Source organism: Microcaecilia unicolor, chromosome 5, assembly GCF_901765095.1.
Source record: "Microcaecilia unicolor chromosome 5, aMicUni1.1, whole genome shotgun sequence".
In the NCBI taxonomy this organism is placed as follows: Eukaryota; Metazoa; Chordata; class Amphibia; order Gymnophiona; family Siphonopidae; genus Microcaecilia; species Microcaecilia unicolor.
In genome coordinates, this window is record NC_044035.1 from 336,725,192 (window position 1) to 336,741,708 (window position 16,517).

At 42.6% G+C, this 16,517-nt stretch overlaps 1 protein-coding gene across 2 annotated transcripts in view; it reads left to right on the top strand.

Moving 5' to 3' along the window:
• WWOX (WW domain containing oxidoreductase) overlaps positions 1–16,517 on the top strand; it is a 1,373,934-nt gene that overhangs the window by 130,537 nt on the left and 1,226,880 nt on the right. Inside the window, exon 6 of one of the 2 annotated variants that reach the window (XM_030204501.1) lies at positions 13,719–14,126. The exons of the other annotated variant lie outside the window; for it this stretch is intronic. Coding sequence (XP_030060361.1) covers positions 13,719–13,847 — 129 coding nt within the window. The 3' untranslated portion in view covers positions 13,848–14,126. Of the gene's footprint in view, positions 1–13,718; positions 14,127–16,517 lie in introns of those variants that run through there. 2 annotated transcript variants of the gene reach the window in all.

The window sequence follows — 16,517 nt, forward strand, 5'->3', positions numbered from 1 at the left end:
AGCCCTGGTTATACTGTACTCTTCTATATTAGTATTTCTTTACTGACCTTTTGAAGAAATTATGCCAAGGATGTATATATAGTAAGAATAACCTAGATGTAGGCAATACTTGATTAATAGCAGATACAATAGCATAGTATACTACTACCAGTGTCAACATAACGTATATTAAAAGATCTTAATAGACAGTACAGGGAGTAAGCAGAGGTTAAACATATAGTCCAGTGGTTCTCAACCTTTATTTCATTCGGGACATACTTGATGAACACACTGCATATATGGCCCTTATGGACTTTTGATATTTATTTATTTATTTGTTGCATTTGTATCCCACATTTTCCCACCTATTTGCAGACTTAATGTGGCTTACAATAATACATCATAACAAGCGCCAATGAAGAGTAGATAAACAATTGGTTACATAAAGAACAAGCGTAACATAATGAATATAATCAATTTAATAAATCAGGAAATAGACAGGTTATCAAGTAAATAGTGATGTGCTAGAGATCCTATTATTGATTATTATGGTAAGTCTTTTGTTAAAAAGGAAAGTCTTTAATGATTTTCGAAAGTTAATAAGGTCGTGAATATTTTTCAGATCAAGTGGTAATGCATTCCACAACTGCGTGCCAATGTAAGAAAAACAGGACGCATGTACTAGTTTGTATTTTAGACCTTTACAGTGTGATAAAGTCACATCCAGGATAGTTGGGTTAAGGCAGTTTCAGTCAGAAATACAAGTCCCAGAAGGCATTGCAGGCAAGGAGCCAGGGGATGAGATGAAGAACCCGGCTGGACTCCTAGCTGCAATAGGGGAAGACATGGCAGGATGTGTAGATTGGCTGCTACTAGGGGGAAAGAGCGATAGGAAACCCAGTGTGCAGGAGCTCATCATTAGTCTAATGCTTAACTCAGCTGGTATGGGTGTGGGGGAAGCTAATGGAAGGAGAATGATTGGTTGTGAGAGCAGAAGCCAGGGATTGATTAGGCAGGTGGGAAGGAGTCCCAAGGAGGAGAGAAGCAGTTGCAGGCTGAAAACCCTTGGGTAAGAGAGGTCCCTAAAATATTGAATCTACCAATGAAGCAGATGCAGGGTGGAATCCCTTGGGTATGAGAAGTCCCTAAAGTATGGAACCCATTAAGAAGGTAAAGAGAGTAGAAGGTAGAAACTTCTGCTTTGTGGTTTAACTGTGATGATGAACTGAAGGAACTGCTTTTATTTGGAGTTGAACTACTGTTACTGTGCCCTGGATAAAGAGCCCAGACTGGAGCTGACTGTGAGCCTGTATTGAATCCTGATATGTGCTGATAGCCTACTGCTTAAAGGGGACTATTTGCCACACACTTTCAGGTGGCTTACATGTGCTTAAGATTGAAGGTGAATGCTGCTGTTGGAACTGTGTATCAGGTCTACTAGGAACCTGCATGGAATAAAGTCCTTAAGAGTGAAGTTGATGGTGGACATTTATTTCTTGACTGTACCGGGAGCCTGTGGCTGGAGGAGATTGTTCTATCCTTGGCTGCACTTAGAGGTACCTGGTTACAACAGCTAGGAAAGTGAAGTCCCAAGAATGTGCATGCTGATTTTTTAGTGTTCCTAGGTGGTAAATTAATAAGGTCTGACGTATGCCAGAACATTTCCATGAATGACTTTATGAACCAAAGTGCAAACTTTGAACACAGAACATTCCTTAACTGGGAGCCAATGGAGTTGCTCTCTTAGGGGTTTTGCACTTTCGTATTTTGACTTTCCAAAAATGAGTCTAGCTGCAGTGTTCTGGGCTGTCTGAAGTTTCTTGATGATATGCTCTTTACAGCCAACATATAGCGCATTGCAGTAATCTAGATGACTCAACACCATTGATTATACCAGGTTACGAAAAATGCTTCTTGGGAAGAAAGGTTTTATTAGAAGTCTGGATGTCAAAACACAGATGGAAGTTAAATTCAGATAAAACAAAATTTATATGTTATTGAAATTCATTGAATTTAATACCTTCAACAATAACCGTGGACCAGAAAAAAATTATGAATAGTCGTCTTGTATTAAAATTTTAGGGATCCATTTAGACAATACATTAACATTGGAGGCCCAAGTAAATTGTTTAATTAGGAAAACATTTCAACTCTTTAGGAAATTAAGACAAATACATAAATACTTTCTTGAGGATTAGTTGAAAATAATGGTGAGTCAACTGGACTATTGTAACATCATATATTTGGGATGCTCAAAACAACTTTTAGAAAAGCTTCAATTTATTCAAAAAATAGCACGTTTAATTTTTTTACTGAAGAAATTTGATAGTTCTGTCTCAACATTATATTAAGTTGCACTGGCTAGGACTGATTCCAAAATTTTGTTCAAATTGTTATGTTTTCTTTACAAGACCTTATATGGCCTGGTCCCATCTTATTTCCATGGACATTTTAAGTTAGGAATACATTTTAGGGACTCTAGGAAGTGGTGTGATAACTTTTTTTTTCTTTCCCCTCCCCTAGAGGTATAAAAAGGCTGGAAAGTTTTGAGTATTTGCTATCCTTTCAAGCAGCTAGGTTTGGAAAATAAATTTGAAATAGAATCAGATTATATGGCTCTTACATAGAATTCAGATGTAATATTAAAACATTTTTATTTAGGAAATATATATTAAATTCAGTATAGTGTTATCAGAGAGCTGAAGATTAGAATAATTCTTTTATTCTGTAATTATTTTGAATGTTAAGTGAAAGTGTATTGCCCAGTATCTTATTTTGTAAACCTCTCTGAACTGGAAGGCAAGTTTTTGTTGTTATTATTATAGTAGTTCTTACGTATTAAGTGTAAACACATTCTGCATCTATTGGTAGGAGATAGGGTTTTTGTGGATGCAGAACGTGTTTACACTTAATACATAAGAACTTCTATAATAGCACATTTTTTTCCATGAATGTTACCATACCAAAAAAAAAAAAAAAAACCCCAAATCTCTCCGGCAACATGTAAGCCACATTGAGCCTGCAAATAGGTGGGAAAATATGGGTTACAAACAAATAAATAAATAAATTCTCACGTCATCTTAGTAAAATGTGGGGTACAAATGTAACAAATCAACTATAATAATTCATATCTCCAACGTTCTGAAGCTGACTCCGTGGCAGTGAAGCCGTGTAGTGTTCGTAGGGTTCGTATTCGCACTCCCGATCACTGCCCCACCCTCGAGGGAACTCTGTATAGTTGCAGGGAAAGAAACGCGATGTCAGAAGGAGAAGGGACCAACCACAGGCAATCGAAATCACTGTCAGTGCCCCGCTCTCCGAGGGCAGGGAAGGCTGCATGGTAACGCGACATCAGAAGGAGAAGGGACCAACCACAGGCAATCGCACTCGCTCTCACTGCCCCGCCCTCGGAGGGAAATTAACTTGCTAGCGCCCGTTTCATTTCAATGAGAAACGGGCTTTTTTTTACTAGTAAATAAATAAATTCTCACGTCATCTTAGTAATAGCAACATAAGGGCTCCTTTTACTAAGCAGCGGTAAGCCCAATGCGGGCTTCCCACTTGCTATACAGGAAGTACCACCGGGCTACTTCCCACCCCTAGCGTGCCAGAATTTCTGGTGCTACAAAAATTTCTTTATTTTTGTAGCGCCGTAGTGTACCCAGCGGGCAGTAAGGGCTCCCCCTCCCCCTAAAATGGCCACACGGCAAGTGCTTTACTTGCCACATCGCCATTTCCTGCAGGAAGGCGAGACTTCTTTTCCTGCAGTAAAAGGGGGCGTCGGTGCAAATGTAAAACATGCGCTGGCCCCCTTTTGCTGCAGCTTGGTGAAAGGGGCCCTAAATCTCTCCGCTACCAGGCACATTGTGAAATAACACAAAACCTGAATAAATTCCTAACTCAACATTCATGTAGCAAACCTACCATAGAACAGCAGCATTGATTCCTATGATTAAAACAAGAGTCCTACTTATGGACAGGCAGCATTACAAATATTACATCGGACCCTAGAACACTAATATACCTACTATTGGTAGAAAAGAACAAGAGGAACTGCTACAGAGTTCCACACAGAAACTACATGCAAACAGAATACCACACCTCAGTCACACACAAAACACAGAACAAGGGATCACAAATTAGAACTAGAAAGATAAAGATTGAACCGGGAGCTGCAAGATGTCAGATTAGGCATGTACTACAAGATAAGAGAAATAAAAATAGAAATGTACCGTATTTTTCGGACTATAAGACGCACTTTTTTCCCCCAAAATTTGGGAGGAAAATGGGGGGTGCGTCTTATAGTCCGAAGGTAGCGTTTTTTGACCTCCGTTCCATACTTACAGGATTCCATGTTCCCTGGTGGTCTAGTGACGTCGGGGCAGGAAAGAGCCCCCTCTTTCCTGCCCATCGCGCTGCTCTCCGTGCTTCTTAATGCTTTCCGACGGTCTCGGCGAGATTCAAAATGTCGGCGGCCATTTTGAATCTCGCCGAGACCGTCGGAAAGCATTGAGAAGCACGGAGAGCAGCGCGATGGGCAGGAAAGAGGGGGCTCTTTCCTGCCCCGACGTCACTAGACCACCAGGGAACACGGAATCCTGTAAGTACGGGACGGAGGTCCAAAACCCGGACAAGACGCACCGGAGCACCTAGGTTTTAGAGGAGGGAAAGAGGAAAATTTTTTTTTTCCTGTTTCCCTCCTCTAAAACCTAGGTGCGTCTTATGGTCCGGTGCGTCTTATAGTCCGAAAAATACGGTATTTCCTCTTGTACAAAGTCATCCGTAATGCACATTTACCAAAGCTAACATGTTCCACCAAATAAATTCAAAATAAAACACTTTTTTTTTTTTACCTCTTTTGTCTGGGTACTTTATTTTTCTAAACATGCTGGGCCCGGTTTCTTCTTTTCTGCTTTTCTGTGTGTCTTCTGCTCTCTTTCCAGTGGAAGCGGTCCATTTGTCCTTTCTCCACTTACCTCCTATTTTCTATTCACTCACCACATCTGTCTCGGAAATATTTCCTTTTTCTCTCTTTTCTGTCTACCCATTCAAATTGCACCTTCTTGGTACCTATCAACTTTTTATCTGTTCCTCTCACCCCCTGTCACAGTTTCTGTGAAGATCATCTAACAGAGATACAAAGACCATCTACATTCTATCTTTGGGTCCGAGCCCAGATTGACATGAATCTAGCCAGTGTCTCCTAGCCAATTGTTAAGCTGAATGCAGACTGTTTGTTTTCTTAGAAATTGAATGTGAGATACCGGATGGTAACGTTCAAGCTTGTCTTGGTCAAGGTTGCTGTTCTTTAGCAGAGGGTGCAGCACTGCCTTTTTAATGCTGTTTGTAGTTACCCATTAGAAAGGGAAAAGTATAATTTTTGTGGGCTTTGCCTGCTTGCTGCACTCTTTTGATGGGCAGAGGTCAAGTGAGCAAGTGGTTGGTTGAAGGCATCTCAGGATTTTGTCAAGGCCTTCCTCTGTTATTGGGTTAAAATAATCCGATATATCTGAGTAAGGACAGGACAAGATTGTGCATGTCTGATTAATTGATTGGGTGAGACTGTATGTTTTGGCAAAGACTTGTAATTTTGTTATCAAACTATGTAACAAAGTCATTGCAATTCATTCTGGAGTAGGCAGGCTAGTTCTGTTGTGGGGATTGTAGTAAGCTGTTTACTATGCTGAATAGGTGCTTGGTTGAATTGGCAGCCTGTTCTATGCATTGACAGGAATCTTGTTTTTTGGCTGCTGTTAAGGCTAATGGTACTTTGTCGTATGTTTCTTACAGTTCAGCCTGTCCACATTTAGTCGAGATTTGTGCCATCAACTTTCTAATTTCTATCCTTGGAGCTCTACCAAATTCAGTGTTGTAGATCATTTTATTGTCACGTACTGTGAGTGAGGGTGCTGTGCATCTTGGGGGGGGGGGGGGGGGAGACGACATCTTGACTAGTAAATTGAATACTGTCATCAATACTTGGGGATGATATGTGCTAATAATCAAGACTTCCATCATGTCTGACTGCCTGTATGGTTGGCATGGTGGATAATTGACAACCAGTGTTTAAGCATGGGTGGCTAGGATCCATTCAGAATGGCAAGTGCAGCGCTGGCCACCTTATTGGGAAGACTAGTGGACCGACCATGGGTCTTTATCTGCCATCATTTACAATGTTAAGCATTTGAAGTTCTGGAGAGAACTAAGGTGGGCTTTTGTGAGTGGGGCATAAGAACTTTTTAAGTGGTGCAATTTTCTCTAAGGCCTTAGCTAATGTGTGTTTGAAATACAAACCTGTATTTCAAACACTGTTGTTGACTTTTCATCCAAATGGAAATAATCTAAGGCCTCTAGGAAATGAGCTCGGTGGTGTTCTGCCTGTATACTCAGGGCACTGCGCTCTGATCGTACGGGCAGAATCATGCCTTAACCCTAAGCCAGCTGACATTAGGGTTAAGGCTCTCTTCCTCTCCCCCCTGTCCATGCCAGGCACCCTGGGCTGTCACTGTCAGCCTGGGATGCCGTCAGTCCTGGGAGCCAGTGGATCCCCGGACCCTCATACCCCATCATGTAACCCCCCCTGCCAAACACAAGGCCTGGAAGTCAAGTGGACCTCCAGGACTCTCATCCCCCCCCCCCCCCTGAATACAAAGCGCTGCCCCCCGAACACAGAGTGCCCCAAAACATCGTAAAATAACCTGGTGGTCTAGTGGGACCATTGATAACCCCCGTAGCCCTGGTGGTCTACCAGTGGGGTCTCCCCTCCCTCCCCCGAACCCAACCCCTTTCCCTCATACCTCAGAATAGAGGAGGGAGGGAGGGACTAGCACTCCCTCCCTCCTCTAGATGCCACCTGAAAATGGCTACGCCCTTCCCTGCCTGGTGCATCCTTGAATGTACTGGGTGGGGCTTAACATCTATATGGGCATGGCAGGGTGCCGCCATTTTCAGGTGGCACCCAGAGGAGGAGGGAGCTCTAGTCCCTCCCTCCTCTATTCTGAGATATGAGGTAAGGGAGTTGGGTTTGGAGGAAGGGAGGGAGGGGTACCCCACCGCTAGACCACCAGAGCTAGCGAGGGGGAGGGGAGCTTTTAATGGTCCCACTGGACCACCAGGGTATTTTTTTGGGCGGTGCTTTGTGTTCGGGGGTGCAGGGATTACATACTCGGGGGTGAAGGGTCTGGGGACCCCTGTGTTTGGGGGCTTGATGTTTGACAGGTCTGGGCTTTTTATTTTTGGCAGACTAGACCTGTCAAAAAAGTGTGGAAGGATTGTGCCTGAGCTCATGCCCGGGCACAATCCTCCCACGCTTTCCCCCGATCAACGCTAATAACTTGCCTAAATTTGCATGTTGTTAGTGTTGATCACTGGGAAGTCGCTGTTCCGGTGCAAGTTTGCCAGCCGGAGACTCGAAGAGTCCTTGGCTGGTCCAGCCATGACTTCGCTGCTGATGACAGCATTGTTATTCTAATACACTGGTGTCCTTGGCAGCAGTCTTTTGTCTGTACGCAAGGCTGAGGCTCATTAAACAACAGGCTTTACACTGAAAGATGGAATAAACTTGAATCTGCATTTTTGAAGTCTGGTTATTAATGCTGGATAGTGTCATGTATTATAATTTTTATTTATTTTAAAAAAATTTAAACCGCTCTATCATACAGTTCTAGGTGGTTTCCAAATCACATACATAATAAATCATTACAAAAGACACATTGTTCTTCAAACACAATACAAAATTAAAACATATAATCCAGCTAAAAATAGAGAAATAACATCAGACCTTAATTGTTGACAAGAGCTAGTGTAAACATGAGCCTTCAAACATTTTCTGAATTGTACAATAGAACAAGTTTTACGCAAAGTTTCAGGTAATGCATTCCAGAGAACAGATCCTTCAATACCAAAAATAGAAGAGTGATATATATCTAATCTAACCTGTTGAAAAGAAGGAACTTCTAAATATAATTTATCACCAGGTCTCAATGGTCTTTTCGGCATGTGAATCTTCAAAGGAGTTGGACAACACTGGAAGCCCATTATCATTCATTGTGTTGTGTACTAAGGTCAAAATCTTAAACTTGATCCTCCAGATAATAGGCAACCAGTGTAAGTTTCGAAGAGCAGGAAGTAATTTATAATCCTTATACCATTTTACACTGGAACATATAGTGCTGCATATAGCGCTTTATAGTGATTGTTTTGCTCCTACACCCCTAACACACAGTAGAAGCCAATTCCACTTGTCTCCAATCCACCCCCCCTTCCCAGCCTCCCCCCGTATCCAGGACTTATCCGGAAGCAAGATTTAGGGGTTCATTGGCAAGGAGTGGGAGTGGTCCCCCTCCACTCCTGTTCTGTTGGGAGCTGGGTTCAAAATGCCATTGCTGACCCTATAGTGTTAGTCTCTCGGTACTACCACTATGGTCAGCCTTTCATATAAGTACACTATGAGGCAGGGCCGTGCCAACACGGTAAGCGAGGTAAGCATGGCAGGGGGGCGCTTCCCTCTGGGGGGCGCCGCCGCACCATGCTCACCTCGCTCGCCCTCCCCCCAACATTCCTTTTCTTTTTTAAATGTACCTCCGTAGCGGTTCCGGCAGCGTCGGTGAAGGAGGCGGCGCTCCCGACGTCGCTAGCCTTCCCTTCGCTGTGTTCCACCTTCTTCTGACGTCAAGGAAATGACGTCAGAAGAAGGCGGAACACAGCGAAGGGAAGGCTAGCGACGTCGGGAGCGCCGCCTCCTTCACTGACGCTGCCGGAACCGCTACGGAGGTAAATTTAAAAAGAAAAAAAAAGAAAAGGGATGTTGGGGGGAGAGAAGAGGGCGGGCAGTTGAACAATGGGAGCAGGAGGGCAGGGGAGAGACGAGAGCATGGATGCGGGGGTGGGGGGGTCATGGAAGGGAGAGAGGGGAATTGCTGGAAAAGGATGAATGGAGGGGCAGGGGATAGTCTGCGGGGGGGGGGGGGGGGCGCCAACTGATAGTCTGCAGGGGGGCGCCAGAGACCCTAGGCACGGCCCTGCTATGAGGCTACCACTAGAACTTATTGATGCCTTTTTGAACCTGGTACCCAAGAGATAGGAGCGGAGGGGCAGCTGCTCTTGCTCTCGGCCACTGGACCACCAAGCCTTGACTCCTGGTAAGTCCCGTGGAGGGGATTTGGGACAAGTGGAAGTGGCTTGTACTACAAGAGAGGGTTCAGAGGGTCTGATCGGTGGGGGAGGGGGAGATTGGAAGAGTGTCTGATCAGGGTTTGGGGGGGATTGGAAGGGGTGTCTGATCAAGGAAGTAGGGAATAGAAAGGAGTGTTTCTTGTGGGATTGTATGTGGTGGTGTTCAGCGTTGATGATTGGAAGTGTGATGGGGGGCAGGAATGGGTGGCAACTCCCTGGGTAGCTGTCATGTGTGAGCCTGGCTTGTCTGCTTCCGTGTAATTAGCAGCAGAGACTGCAGCTAAGGAGCTAGGATATTAATGTTACTATAATGTCTGTGAGCTAATCGGCACTATTTAACATATATGTAGCCATCCCCCCTCCCCCCACACACTTGCTCAATGGTTAAAGCAAGCAAAGGACCGAGATCCGAGGCAGCTATGGTTCAAATTTTTCTTCTCCTGCTCATGCCATTTGTGTTCTTGGGCAAGTTACTTCACCTTCCATTGCCTTAATCTATATATGTCAGAAGTACGTAAAGCCCTCCAGGTTGAATAAAGAATATGCATAGACTAGAAAAGTGTGAATTAGCCCCTTTGTGCCTGGCAGTGCAATATACTAGTGAGCCGACATAGAATTCATTCCTTTCCGATGCACAGCAGTGGATCTGTCAGTTTCCATAGTTGTCTAGTGTACTGTTCCGCCTTCATTCACGTTTTGAGATACTAACTGATTGTAAAAATATGTATATTTTGGAGAAAGTTGATGGAATAATTTCTAGACTCATATTTATATCTTTCCATTTAAGATCTGATGCTGTATTTGTGTTCATGTTTGCTTATTAGTGAAAATAAAAATAGCCATGCCAAGAATTAAAATAAAAACTGCTTATAGATTTTAAAATACATGAAGTATATGTGGTAGCTGACATTCAAGAGGAAACAGAGTTTGATGGTAGGTAAGGACTGTAAAGCCTATTCAGTCTGTGCCCAGTTTGCTATGGACCCCAGTTGATCTCAGGCTTTTTCTCTCACTTCTTCACAACTGGAAACGCTCTTTTGTGCTTACCCAGAAGAGAGAGGCCTTAAGCCTTCTTCATGCGACGTGCCAAGGCTGAGTAAAATAGCACATCTCTCCTTATTTCTGAAGGATCATGGTATAACTGAAAACTCTGATTCTTAAAGCAAAGCCCTTTTAAAGAATGACCTGAGAAAAGCAGGGAAGAAACAGAAGCAACGTTTAGAAGATGATACCAGAAGCTTTTGGTCCCAGACATTCAGGTTCATCTATTTTGTTGTGCTGTGACAGCAGAAATCATTACAAGCTTGATAGGTTTATTTATGAAGATGTGCTTCAATATTCAAAGTACATTTATCCTGGCCCTAGTCATTTCAAGATGGGCTTTGGATCAAGATGAAAGAAAAATTAAATTGTATATTGAGGAGTTGTTAATTGAACTGCTCTGCATTTAACAAGGGGGCATCAGCTTCAGGAAGTCAATACGACAGGGAATTTTTAATGTACTGTATCACTTGATTGTCGATTCTTATTGAAGGATGCAGACACTGCTTGAACTATTCATACGATTCTGGAAACTTTTCACATTACTGTTCTTAGTCGTTATTTATTTATTTAGCATTTTCAGTGATACTCAGAGCTAGCGAGAGAGTAACAAGAAAAGATACCAGCTGCTGAAAAATATCTGGCCTCTTTCACTATAACATGTTTTGGAAGTGAAATTTTGTAGCTTATCTCAGTTTTCTATCATGTATCATGCTATTAAACGCTGGCATGATGAAAGTAAATCCAAACTTGTGACAAGACACAGATGGATAATGTATCGTCCAAACTGCTTTTAAAGACTATAAAATTCTAAAGGCCTGATTTATTAAAGGGATTTTTTCCCACAGGCTCAGAATGTGAGAAAACCCTTTATAAATTAGACTCTTAGCTCTGTCCAGATTTAATTTTGAAAATGTATGCTATCAAAAAGCTTTCAATGTATGTTTTATCTCCTTTTTCCTAAGGCGGTGTTAAATTTATAACTAATCTGTTGTATTCTTTAAAATGTAGGGCATTTAGTGCTAAAGATTCATTTAATTAAATTATTTAAAAACATCTGGTTTAGATTATTTCATTCTTATAGAGCTTTTCTCAATATCCCTGTTATATTTTCTTCTTTGGTAGGGCTACACTAGGGACACTGTAAGCATCTGAAGAAATCTGAAATTTATTTTGAGCTTTAAAACACATTATAGCATTAGATGTATGTTTAATGTTGTTGCAGTTCCTGAAGGTATGAAAGGAGACTTGGAAAGACATACAGATTTGAACTGAGATGGCCAAGTTGAGATGTGTCAATTTTGGCCTCCTCAGGAGGAACAGAGTTCACTGGGAATAAAAAAAAAATATATATATATATAATATATAATAACACCATCAAACATATTATTAAAACCTACACATCAAAGAATGCATATGAAATATCTGTAATTCAAAAACAATATTTGTGGCCATTGCATTTATTGTAAATATTCTATGATAACTACCCCATTGGCTATCCCTAATTCTAATAAAATATTTTATTTCAAATCATTAACTGACTGCCAAAGCAAACAGGTGATTTATTGCATTAAATGCCCTTGTGGTTTGTATTACATTGGGCAAAATCGTAGAAGTATTAAATAGCCGAACATCTTAGCAATATTGAGAATCAACACATTGAGGCTCCCTTGGTTTGTCATTGGTTGGCCACCAGGCATTGCCTCTGTGACTTGGAGTTTGTGGTTTTGAAACAGATAACACTAAGGAGAGGTGGAGATATTTCAACTGTTCTATTGAGATGTGAACGTTTTATTTTTACGTAGAACGCAGTGGTCCACAAGGATTGAATAATGAAATAGAATGGTTGCTGTAACAAATTTTAAAAGGAGGGAAGTTGTCCAACGCAGTGAGCCGATTGTGTTTATCAGAAAGTGCAGTTGTAGAATTTGTAGGTGTGGCTTTGCACACCATTCATCAGCATTTTTTATTTATTAGGATTTATTTATCGCCTTTTTAAAGAATTCATTCAAGGCAGTGTACAGTAAGAATAAATCAAACATAAGCAATAGACAATTACAGCAGTAAAAATATTCAAATAACAATACAAAGTATGGCATAGAGGGGCATAATCGAACGGAAACGCCTATCTCCATGGGCGTTTATCTCTGAGAACGGGTCCGTGAAGGGGCGGACCCAACCATATTTTCCAAAAACATGGACGTTTATCTTTTTGTGAGCTGGGCGTTTTTGTTTTTCAGCGATCATGGAAACCGAAAGCGCCCAGCTCAAAAACGAATAACTGCAAGACATTTATTCGTGGGAGGGGCCAGGATTCGTACTGCACTGGTCTCCCTCACATGCCAGGACACCAACTGGGCACCCTAGGGGGCATTTTTACAAAAACAAAAAAAAAAGTAAAACAGCTCCCAGGTGCATAGCACCCTTCCCTTGGGTGTTGAGCCCCCCAAATCCCCTCAAAACCCACTGCCTACAAGTCTACACCATTACTATAGACCTAAGGGGTGAAGGGGGGCACCTACATGTGAGTACAGTGGGTTTGGGGGCCGGTTTGGAGGGTTCCCATTTACCAGCACAAGTGTAACAGGTGGGGGGGATGGGCCTGGGTCCACCTGCCTGAAGTCCACTGCACCCCCTAATAACTGCTCCAGTGACCTGCATACTGCTGCCAGGGAGGTGGGTATGACATTTGAGGATGAAAATAAAAAGTTGTGAAACGGCATATTTTGTGGTGGGAGGGGGTTTGTGACCACTGGGGGAGTCAGGGGAGGTCATCCCTGACTCCCTCCAGTGGTCATCTGGTCATTTAGGGCACTTTTGGGGCCCTATTCGTGGAAAAACAAGGTCCAGGAAAAGTGCCCTAAATTCTCGCTAAAAACGCATATTTTTTTTCCATTATCGTCGAAAAGCGTCCATCTCTTATCAGCCGATAACCCCGCCCCAGTTCCGCCTTCACCACGCCTTCGACACGCCCCCATCAACTTTGTCCGCATCCGCAACGGAGTGCAGTTGAAAACGTCCAAATTCGGCTTTCGATTATACCGCTTTATTTGTTTTTGTGAGATAAACATCTATCTCCCGATTTGGGTCGCAATATAGGCGTTTTTGTCTTTCGATTATAAGCTGGCTAGTATACTTCTTACAATGCCAACACAGTGTGTAATAGAACATTTTAATAGACAGCATAGAGTATAAACAAAGATGGAACATATAGGTAGGTAAGAGAGTAAGAGGAGTTAGAAAATAAGTTGACTAATTTAATGAAAGCTGCACAGGGAGCCAGATAGATGATTAAATGATATCTCAGCTAGGGTATGAGTGGACCATTTAGGAGTGACCGTTAACATTGATCTGACTGGGGTCCCTACTTTGTTCCAATAAGCTGCCACCATGTATGGGTTTATAAAGCATTGAATTGATTTTTCAGATGTTGCTTTTGTAATACATAGATGTTTCATATGCATTCTTTGATGTGTAGGTTTTAATAATATGTTTGGTGGTGTTGTTTTATATATATATTTCAGGGTGAATTCTGTTCCTCCTGCGGAAGCCAGCTGGCGAAATACGGATCTATATTGAGGACAGACTTTAATCTGAGGATTGTATTGCTGATAACAGAAGATTTGGTGAAACTTTTAATCTTTGAAGTCTGAAAGAGGAGAGGGTGGCATCCCTCATGGGCTTTTCTCATACAGCCCTGATCCAGGATGTTTGCGCTTGGATATCCCTGAACAAATGATAATCTTTTGGCTTGTTTCAAGCTACTTCAAGACACTGACTTTGGAAGCACAAACAGTTTGATCTTCACTTATTTGGGAATATTTTTGTATACTGAGATATTGTTGTTATAGACTGTGGTTAAGTCTTAGAGACTGATTTATGAGATTATTTATAGTGCATCAGATTCCCTCATTTCATCTCCTGTGTTTGATAATGGATTTTAAGCACATGTGTTTATAGTAGTATGAATAAAAGTTTTTGTATGTTTTTCAGTTATAGTTCTGGTATCTCTATTTTGATTTACCCTTGGATTTTTAGTTTTCAAGATATCCACCATAATAATAATAGTAGTAGTAGTAGTAATAAACTCACATAAACTATGGACAGCACAAAACACGGCTGCCAGACTCATCTTCGGAAAAACCTGCTTCGAAAGCGCGAAACCCCTCCTAAGAAGCTTACATTGACTTCCTATTAATGCTTGCATAACATTCAAAATATGCACAATAGTGCACAGAATCATCTACGGACTCACACCAGATTACATGACGAAACTTATCGATCTACCATTAAGAAACATGACGAGAAGAGCAAGAACCTACCTAACCCTTCACTACCCCAATTGCAAAGGTATAAAATACAAATCTTCACATGCCACCAGCCTCTCCTTTATCCATCTATCTACTTATCATTTCTATAGCGCTACAAGGCATACGCAGCGCTGTGCACCATACACAGAAGACAGTCCCTGCTCAAAGAGCTTATAATCTTTATAGGCACACAACTTTGGAACTCACTACCCAAAGACCTGAAACTCACAGAAAACTACTGTCATGTCCCCTACCTCAACGCAAGCAGGGTCCCGTCGACATGCACACTTGACTGGCACAGCCCTGAGCCATTTGTGTGTAGTTCTTCTCTGGCTGCAGACTCGTTGATTGATTTGCTTCCATGAACCTGGCTCTGCTCTCTCTGCCTGGCTTCCAGGCTCCTTGATTGCTTTGCTTCCACCCACCTGGGTCTGCTCTTCCTCTGCCTGGCTTCCCTTGCTTCTCTCCTATTGGTCTTCTGGTTCCTCCTTCCCTTGTCCTATGGCTGTGCCCCTTCTTCCTGCTCTCCCTAGACTCCTTGCTTCGGCTTCTACTTTGGTAGGTGTTACTTGCTCAGTAGTGTGCTTCTCCTCTACTTTGTTCTTCGTTGCTGACTCTGCTTGTACCTGGATTACTCTTGTGTCTGCTGCATGCCTTCTGACCTTGCCTGTACCTAGATTACTCTTGTGTCTGCTGCCTGCCTACTGACCTTGCCTGTACCTGGATTACTCTTGTGTCTGCTGCCTGCCTACTGACCTTGCCTGTACCTGGATTACTCTTGTGTCTGCTGCCTGCCTACTGACCTTGCCTGTACCTGGATTACTCTTGTGTCTGCTGCCTGCCTACTGACCTTGCCTGTGCCTGGATTACTCTTGTGTCTGCTGCCTGCCTACTGACCTTGCCTGTGCCTGGATTACTCTCGTGTCTGCTGCCTGCCTACTGACCTTGCCTGTACCTGGATTACTCTCGTGTCTGCTGCCTGTCTACTAACCTTGAAAGCAGAAAGGCAGACCATCTGCAAACTCCAAGACGGAAAATGATCAGAGCAGATCGTTAAGAGACAAAATGTAATTTATTGATTAAAAACCTTTGTATAAATCAGCCCGACACAGGCCGTGTTTCGCCCAGCAGGGCTGCTTCAGGGGCTACACGATAATCCTTTACTGTCAAAATATAATGGATATATATCGAAGAAAGCAACCGAAACAGAATGTACAGAAGATCGCAGTCATTGATCCACTTGAAAAAACAGCTCAATCAAAAAAGAGTGTACTGACATGAAATCAATCTGACACTCTCTTGATTCTGAAAGCCCCATTTTTGATGCTAAACCACCATTTTCTTCCATTTCATGCCTACCTTACAGTGTTCTTTATAAATTTACTGTCTTTACCCATATACACAAAATAGGGCAGACTTTTGAACAGGCTCCTTTGTCTGGCTAGCACTGAATATTATTTATTTTCAGCACTTGATATACCACAAGTGATCCCTGAGGCAACTATGCGGTTTACAATTTTTATTACAGATACTTTGCACTGTCCCTAATGGGCTCTCAATATAAGAGCCCTGTTTACTAAGCCGTGCCTTAGGTACACTAGCATTTTAAAAATTAGCACGCGCTAATGCTAGAGACATGTATTTGAGTATATGGGTGTCTCTAGCGTTTAGCGTATGCTAGCACACCTTACTAAACGGGCCCCTAAGTTATATATTGTACCTGGGGCAGTGGAGGGCTAAGTGACTTGCCCAGGGTCACATGGAACTGCAGAGGGAATTGAACCTGGTTCTCCAGGATCTCAACCCACTGCTGACCATCAGGCGGCAGCAGCAGGAATCGAACCCAGTTCCACAACCTGCTGCACTAACCATTAAGCCACGCCTCCACTCCACTGCCAATTAGCACTGATTGGTCCAACAGATATTGCACCTCTGGAATGTCTCTAGCATCTCCTTCTTTTATCCAAATAAATTTTGTCCAGCGCTGGTGGTGGGAGGCGGGACTGGTAGTTG